General features: G+C 27.3%; 1 protein-coding gene and 1 long non-coding RNA gene across 3 annotated transcripts; both read right to left on the bottom strand.

The window, feature by feature from the left end:
- Positions 1 to 542: 542 nt before the first annotated feature.
- LOC101495789 (uncharacterized) lies at positions 543 to 1,957 on the bottom strand. Of its 2 annotated transcripts, none has more exons than XM_012715860.3 (4): positions 1,777 to 1,957; positions 1,422 to 1,541; positions 1,046 to 1,231; positions 543 to 795 (listed from the first exon to the last, which is right to left on the bottom strand). In XM_012715860.3, exons 1-4 carry the CDS (start codon positions 1,852 to 1,854, stop codon positions 697 to 699), a joined length of 483 nt encoding a protein of 160 aa, XP_012571314.1. In that variant the 5' UTR covers positions 1,855 to 1,957; the 3' UTR covers positions 543 to 696. The 2 variants fall into 2 exon arrangements, with proteins under 2 accessions (XP_012571314.1, XP_004500338.1); XM_004500281.4 differs by having other exon boundaries at positions 1,061 to 1,231.
- A 4,100-nt stretch (positions 1,958 to 6,057) lies between these two features.
- LOC101495558 (uncharacterized) lies at positions 6,058 to 8,017 on the bottom strand. The gene is made up of 3 exons (XR_189823.4): positions 7,936 to 8,017; positions 7,514 to 7,616; positions 6,058 to 6,540 (listed from the first exon to the last, which is right to left on the bottom strand). It is a non-coding gene; the product is annotated as an uncharacterized lncRNA (long non-coding RNA).
- Positions 8,018 to 8,750: the final 733 nt, after the last annotated feature.

Genomic DNA, 8,750 nt, shown 5'->3' with positions numbered 1-8,750 from the left:
TACTATACCAAAAATATATATATATATATTATTTTTATTTTCTTCCTTAATAGTATCATATTTTTCTTTGACAAAAACTTAAACCTTGTCCTCAACCCAAAAAGGAATCTCAATGGTACACTTTTCCCCTACTGCCATTTTTCTATTTCAACTGTACAAATAAAATTATGTTTTAAAAAATAAATCACAATCTTGTAAAACATAGCATTTTCACACTGGGTTAACTCCCATATTTTTCATATATACCTCCCTCCTTAAATATTAGATTTTAAAGGACAAAATCACAAAAATTAAAAAGTGGTTATTTAGTTATATTAAATATTTTGACAATGTAACCAACAAAAATATTTTGACAATCAATATTGTTTTTACATGTTTATATTACTTATGTTTTTAAATGATTTGTCTCATTTTATAAATTTCTTCTTAAATTTTCAACTACATTATTTATTTACTTATTTATTAGCGTACCATTAATGAACTTATTTACATATTTTTCTGCAATTAAAAATAAATATTATTTAATCCATTACAAAAATCCCTCACATACCAAGTATTAATTTGATATTCAATATTTTCATCAGAAACAAACTACTCGTCCAAGTAAAGTACAAAACATCTAACAAGAAGAAAACTCATGATGAGCATAGTTTTTGTGATAATCAGATAGTACAACAAGAGTTGTTGGATCATTAATTAATATTTCTGTGTAACTTTCCTCCAGTTTTGAATAGCTTGAAACACAACTTGTTCAACTAATTGTGCATCCAATTTTCGAGTATCTTGATTGTTCTCCTGCAACGCATAAAATTAATTGTGTAAGTATGACACCAAAAAATGGTTGCAAATAAGGGTAAGTGATTTCATAAAATAGATAATAACATAGTTTTAAATTGCGGTTCCACAACTGCAATTACAGATATAATGTCACATTCCATTGCGTTTGCGCAATAATTTACCTTGTTGCAAATTTAAAATTTTTCGTAGCTTAAAAAACCACAATTTAAAACTATGGACCATAACTATATATGTGTGTTTATGTTACATAATTAGCAATTACTCTGTTCCCAACAGCTTCTAGACAAAAATTATCAACACAAGAAACCCTAGCTTGGAGCACTTCAAGACCCAACTCTTCAAAGGCTTCCAATATGAACACCAACAATCCTTGACAACTCCTTTCACTAAGCACCTTGATTACAAATCCCTCTTCTTGTGCCACAACTTTAAGCTGCAAAATCAACATTCACAAACACAAATCAATTAATAAAAGTTATTATATATAGTCCAATCCAAGGCATATCATATGAATTGGTTTCTTTCATATTGTTGTATAAATATTTTCTTCAGAATAAAATATAAACAAAAAAAAAAGTAACTAAAAAATTATAATAATTCAGATTGTTGTATATAATATGTACCTTAGGCATTGGATCATAGTCAACAATTTTGAGTGGTGTTGGAATTGGTAACTTGTTCAATTCTTCCAGTTTTTGCTTTATATAATCAGTTGCATCCAATACTATTGAAGTGTTCCTATGCTGCATAAATGAACACACAAATATTCCATCATGCATAGTCATAACCATAGATTTATATTCTTTAGAACCACCAAAACGCGGTGCAGCAAACCGTAAAACTGTTTGATTAAACAGTTTTATAGTTGTAAACTGCATCGTGTATCAGATAATAAGAGAGTTAAATATAAATGAAAATGTATCAAGAAATTGAATGATAAGAAGAAAAAAAAAAGATGAGAGTGGAAGGAATAATCACCGAACGAGAGTAAGTGATTGAACGTAGCAGTGGTAGGTTTCTGTACATGAGTGTTCTCTTGTGAACCCTGAAAACCATTCTCTCTCACTCACAAGTGCTGAAGTTATTAATTTACACAAAGAAATCTAAACAATATCTGATGGTATATAAAGAGGATATGAGGACACAGAATCTTTGGTGATCACATGTGATGCAGTTTTGGAATTATGTTTCATATATATATATATATATTTGATTATTTGTATATGAAATGTTTTAAACTTCAAGGCTCTTTTGTATTTTTCTTCTTGTGACAATTATATTTGTCGCTCAACTAACTTTGTAGTTCAAAACAAGCTAATAAAGACCTACTTTGACACGGCATAATTTTAAAGAGTACCAATAAATTATTGGGACAAATTTTTATTTTTATAACTAAAAATGGGAGTAACAATATATATATATATATATATAGATTATCAAAATTGATACCTAATCACGTTTCAAATATACAGCTGGAAATTAGTAAAAAAAAGTATAGTAGGAAAATCATGTTGTTAATTAGTCCAAACATTTACTAGATCTTGTTTTTATAATTATATCGATTTATTGCACTCGTTATAATAAAGGAGGTTGAAATATTTGTTTTTTTTCGGGTGGGTATGATAAATGTTACTGAGAGATATATAAACTACTTACAAAATGCATGAAACATTATGTACAAGTGCTTTTAGTTTGGAGAGAAAAAATATCCGAATCATAAAAAATAATTAATATAGTTTTGTTTGATTTTTGCAATCTATTATAATGAATTTTGAATTAAATCAAATTATTTAAAATAATCAAAACAATTTGGTTTGATTCGGTTCAAAATATTTAAAAATTTCACAAACTTAATTAGTTTAAAAAATTAAGTTTTTTAGATTATTATAAACTTTTTATTTTATTAATACAAGTGCACGAACTATAATAATAAAACTTATAAAAAAAAGAGTAAACCAGATGTAATATTTGACTAAAATTTACTAAATTATAAAAACTCAAACTCTTTTTTAGAGCTCCTTATTAGATGCACTCTAATAATATAAATGCAACATTTTTTTAAAGATAATACTACTATTATAACTATTATAGTATGACATAAAATAAATAATGATTAATTATAATAAATTTGGTTTAAGTCTCACGTAATTGATTTTGATTGACATAAAACCCATACACAAACAAATAAAAGTCGTGTTTCATTGATTTGATTCGGTTGAAACTTGAAAATGAAAAACTCATGCAACATGTCATTAATTACCATATTAAAATTGATATTATAATATTATAATATTAAAATATTCAAAAGTTTATTATAATATTTAGAACCTTGTGACCTATTTTCCAAATCTAGAGAAACAAAGGAAAAAAACATTGTACACGTCTAATACCAAACTGATAAAGAAACAATATTGTACTGAAGTACTATGATTTTCGTTTTGAATAAAAAAAGGATAATACATAAAACTCAATCTTGTGCAATTTTGATTTCGAAATTTGAAAAATTTATATATATCAAAGAAACATCCCAAGTCATCTATATATGTATATTATATAGTTACAAGTTGAAATTATTACTTGTTGAAATAGTTTGAAGTTAGTAAGGGAAACTAAGTAGTTGGATGACAAGAAGATGGAAGTATAATGATTTAGAGGGAAATGAAATATGATTTGCCACATTGGATCTAAAGCAGTCAAAAGTGGATAACAGAGAAAAAAGACAACATATGCAAGCTGGTAAAACTTTGTCCTTCACAAATATAGCCACGGAAAGCATTCATTATATACATATTTATATGAAAGAAGAGTGGCGTGTGGGGTCATAGAAAACAGTATACATATTTTAGAAAACAAACATTCTTTTTCTGCATGCGAGGAACGTGAAAAACTGATGAAAGTGATGGTGGTGCAATGGCACCATCTAGTGGGGTTAATTACAACCCCGAAACGAATCTCTATCTTCAATGCCTATAATATACTCCCTTGGTCATAACATATAAGTCACTCTACCAACAAAAAAAATTAAAATTGTGTAGTAAGCTTTTGTATATCAATTTCTTTGTAGTTGACAATTGAATTATATTTATAGATATTTCGTATCGTAAGCTTTTTCTATTATATAGTTACTACTCTCTCTAGTCCATTTTATAAAAGATATATTTAAATTAAAATTTTGTTAATAAAAATTTATGTATTTAGTTTATATTATAGATCAGATATATTGACTTTTCTTAATAAAATTTTAACTTAATTATCTTTTATGAAAAAATAGATACTGTAAACTAAAAATTTAAATGTATTTTAAAAAATAATTAAATTAATATAGAAAATCATATGTATTGTGGAATGATTCAATAATATTATTGTAATCAACTAAACTCTAAAATATCAAAATGTTAGCCATTTATTTATTACTTTATCTTTTCCTCTAACATAACTCAAAATTTATCTTTAACATACAAAATCAACTTTTTATTTATTTATTAATTTGTGTGTCCTTGATAAGCGATTTATATTTTTGAAAAAAAGGAGTATATCGAGACACCATTCCAAGTAGCAACTATAGCTCCTATCAAAAAGCGGTGTCAAAAACATGTTACAGGTTTAGGGGTTGATGTTATTTGAATGGCTCCAAGTTTTCTTCACGGGGAAAGGATTTTCTCTTTCTAATTGGTTTGGCTTCAACTATATATCTACACAGACACGTTAAAATATATTTTGGTTTTATTAGAATGCATGAAGAAAAAATATAAAGGGGTGCAATTTTTTTGTTATAATTATTTTCCACTTTCTTAAAATAAAGATTAAAAAGTTTGTCCATCGAATTCTAGGACGATATTATATTATATTTATATTATCATTTAAAATAATCTTTGTACGTAGTTACGAAAATAATAATCAAGATTTTCGTTCCGTCTGAATCTATTATATCAAATTAATGCATGAGCTTTATCGAAAAAGATAAAAAAAAAATTAGTGCATGACATTATTCGATCACTTAATTAATTTTAGGGAAGGGTCTTTGAAGTAATTTACTCATCACCTAATAAAAATTTTACGATAAAAGTAAATATGTAGGTGTAAATTACCGATAATATTTTAAAAGTAACCTAAAAAAACCTTAATTTTTAAGCATTTCATTAAAAAAAAAAAAAAAAAAAAACTCATAAACAAGAGGACAGTCTAATGTGGCGGACACTGATTTTTAATTTTCAATAAGTTCGATTTTCATTCCATTATAATTGATATATTTATCTCAGTGAAGAAAGAACATATAAGAAAATCATGTATTTAATTAACGGTCAAAAGTCCTCGTAAATGGAAGAAAACAACCATAACTAGGGATGAGAATAGGTCAGGCCAGACCAGGCTTTGAAAGGTCTGAGTCTGGCCTACGATGAATTTTTGAAGCCTAAGTCTGGCCTACGGCCTATGATAGGTTTTTTTTCGGCATGAGCCTGGCCTACGGCATATCATGGTCTGTAAGCCTATTTAAAAGCCTTATTCACATTAAAAATAATTTTTCTAATAAAATAATTTTAAAAAAATATGAAACAAACACCCTTTAAACCCTAAAAAGTGATTTTTAGTTTAAAAGAATAAATTTTTTATTAAAACAAACTCACCCATTATTATCTTTCAAACAAATGGTCTCAAACAAACTTCAATTATTACCTCTCAAACAAATCCTCTCGTGCAACATCATATATATATATATATATATATATATATATATATATATATATATATATAAAGGTAATAAATAAACAATTATCTATAGCTACATGATGTTCTTCTACACATATCGATTTATATGATTAACCACTACTAGAAATTAGCGTTTTACCTGCGGAAAGCTAAAAATCCGCAGGAACAAACGTTACCTGCGGATTTTCTAGCGGAACCATATCCCCACGTAAAACCTTCGTGGATAATTGTTTCATGAGGAATTTTAAATCCGCAGGAAAAGAAAATAAATTCCGCAGCAAATATTTAGTAAACTCAAGGCTTTTTTTTCGATTTTGCATGCAAAAATATATGCAGGTCTATTCCTACAAATATTGTTCGTATGAAAATCCGCTGATATATCCACATAAAATTTTGCACTAAAATGCTTTTCGAAAGGTAATTTCGCATCGAAATTATTTTCAAAGAAAAATCTACAGAATATTTAATTAAATTTTCACTGTAAATTAGTTTTTTCTGATTTTTTATTTATATGAAAATTTCAACTAAAAATATATAAAAACATTTATATCATGGTCACAAATCATAACTAAATATTAATTAAAGTATGATCCAACTATTGCAATACTCCTAAACAAAATTTATATCATGTTCACAAATCATAAGTAAGTTTAGATACTGTTGCAGAGATCACGAAAAGTTATTTCATATCAAACATTCCAATCCAATACACAAAATGTTCAACTTGAATGAAGCTTTTCACCAAGGCTTCCATTTTCCATTTACTCATACAATAAAAGATTAGAATCTTCATGAAAACAAAATTCATGCAGCTTCACAATGTTCCTGTGCCTGGTATTTCTAAGAGTTGAAATCTCAGCTAAGAAGCTTCGGTCGATGCTCGATGCCCTTCTCCACGTGAATTCAGCTTATTGACAGCAATAAATTCAGCTTAGGAGTGGTCCATGTGGTGTTTGTCTGTGCAGCTTCCTCTTCCTCCACCAGCTTCTGGCATCTCAATGCTTCAGCCTCCTTGTCTGCGAGCCACTCCTTTACCTATGTGAGAGGAAATTCACATTTCATCACAACTGTAGTTAAAAACTACTTCAATAGAATCAAGTTTGATGTTTGAATATGCACATAGAATGATATGAACTTAGGTTCCACTAGCACATTTTTTCTTCAAAATCAAATCACATGATATATGTGCTGGATTTATGTGTTAACTGATAATTCCTAAAAAGAGAACATGCATCGGAATAACATAGGTTTTTAGAAACCCTTAAACGTGGAAATATTATATTATTCCACATTAATTTTCCCTTTCAACTCATTTCTCCCCTTTGCGTGATGGTGGAAAATGGCATCCGCACAGACAAACCATTCAAATAAACTGTATTGAGTTGAATGAAGGTAAAAAAAACTGTATGAGTTTTACATATTATTACAACGCCCTGTACAAAGTGTGGCTAGCTGCAATGCAACCAACATAATACTTCAAACATAACCATCTGATGAGGCAGCCAAAAGTATTTCAATTTATTTTATCATAACATATCTCTATCCAACATAAATCTCTAAGTCTTTCTCTAATAGTTTTTTTTTCAAAATCTTCCTTTGCCTCTATCGATTTAAAATTTTAAAATCTCCAACTTATTCAGAGATGAGAATTAGAATAAAAACCTATAGATCTCAACATATAAGGTATTTTTTTATAATAAAATGCACGTTCTCAGACTGAGTCTGACCTAAAATTTTGACAATTCAACATTGAAAAATTAATTCAAGCAACGAGAATAAAACATCCCATCCTTCACCGTAACAAAATTTTAGAAATGCGACCCTTCTATCAGCCACTAGGACATTCTTTCCCAACCATTTTAATGCAATGGGATAGAGAAAAGATTTGTTCAAGTCAAGGTCAACTCACATGGTTAAGAATAGAGAAACAAAAACAAAACAAATTGAGTTATTTTCTTTCATATAAGAAAAATGAGAATCCAAAATCAGCACTGTTATGTTATGTTACCTTTTCTTCTTATTCTTCTTTTCCTCCCCAAGCTTTTGTATCTTGCTATGAACACTTCGATTCATTAAATTAGGTGGAACAAGGCTTCCAACACAAACGATTCCTTCAAACATTTTATCAATTTCACATCACGTGGTTGTTCCACCATAAACAATTTTGAAACAACTATTGAAGATATGCAAGTATTGGTCAATGAGGATAAATACAAACAAGATGAGATTAAGTTAGAAACATCATTTCCTAAACATACACAACAACAAATCGGAAATTCAAAACCCTAAGCAAAGTTAAAATTAGCTTCAACTCAAATCTCTGACTCTAAACAAACACAAAATCAAGTAAACCAGAAAATCGAATTGAAATATACCAAGATTAATGTTGCAAACTAACGAGAAAGTAGCATTAGTGATAGAATCAAATACCTCAATAAATTGAAACTGAAATCGGCTTGAAAAGCTGAGAAAGATTTGAGGAATGAGAAGCCATCTGTGGGAGAGAAAATGAAAATATGATAAGCAAATCCACAATTTTGAAGAATAACACAAATCCCTAATTTTGAACATATGAAAAACCTTAGCAATGATTTCAGAACACAAATATATTACTAATAGTTTTAATGAATCAAATAAATATCAAAACAAACAAGATATAATTTTAAATGATGTTTAATGAATTTTTTCCATAAAATAAGTCACTATAAATCAAAATAGAGATTGTAAAAGTATATAAAAAATTTGTACGAACTCAACTACAACTCTTTACAACGACTAACAACAAAAATTAATATCATTAATTTTAATAATATTTATTAAAAAAAATAGTGTCATTAAAATCAATATATTTTATATTTTGTTTCAAATTTTTATTTATCATATATTATATAAACAACATGACTTCTATTTTTTTTGGACATTAATTGTTGACATAATTTGCCGGTGCATGTTTAATTTACAAACAATATAATAAATCATAATAAAAGACTACATGTAAACTAAAATAAATTTTTAAATGATATCAAAACAAGATATGTAGTTGATCGATGTTTAATGATTTTTTTTCATAAAATAATCATATAAATCAAAATAGGGATATTAAAAGTATATAAAAAATTTGTACGATCAACTACAACTCTTTGCAATGACTAATAATAAATATTAATATCATTAATTTTAATAATATTTTAAAAAAATAGTTTCATTAAAATCAATACGTTTTATATTTATTTCAAATTTTTATT

The sequence above is a fragment of the Cicer arietinum genome, chromosome 5 (genome assembly GCF_000331145.2).
Source record: "Cicer arietinum cultivar CDC Frontier isolate Library 1 chromosome 5, Cicar.CDCFrontier_v2.0, whole genome shotgun sequence".
In the NCBI taxonomy this organism is placed as follows: Eukaryota; Viridiplantae; Streptophyta; class Magnoliopsida; order Fabales; family Fabaceae; genus Cicer; species Cicer arietinum.
Note: the sequence above shows the minus strand (reverse complement) of the source record. Positions and strands in the feature narration are given on the sequence as shown.

Bases quoted from the DNA above. Each gene is read 5' to 3' on its own strand.
- LOC101495789 (XM_012715860.3), bottom strand. From the start codon at position 1,854: ATGGTTTTCAGGGTTCACAAGAGAACACTCATGTACAGAAACCTACCA. The intron at 1,232-1,421 runs GTACATATTATA...TTGATTTTGCAG, and splicing joins ACTATGATCCAATGCCTAAG to CTTAAAGTTGTGGCACAAGA. The intron at 796-1,045 runs GTAACATAAACA...TATGCGTTGCAG, and splicing joins ACAGAGTAATTGCTAATTAT to GAGAACAATCAAGATACTCG.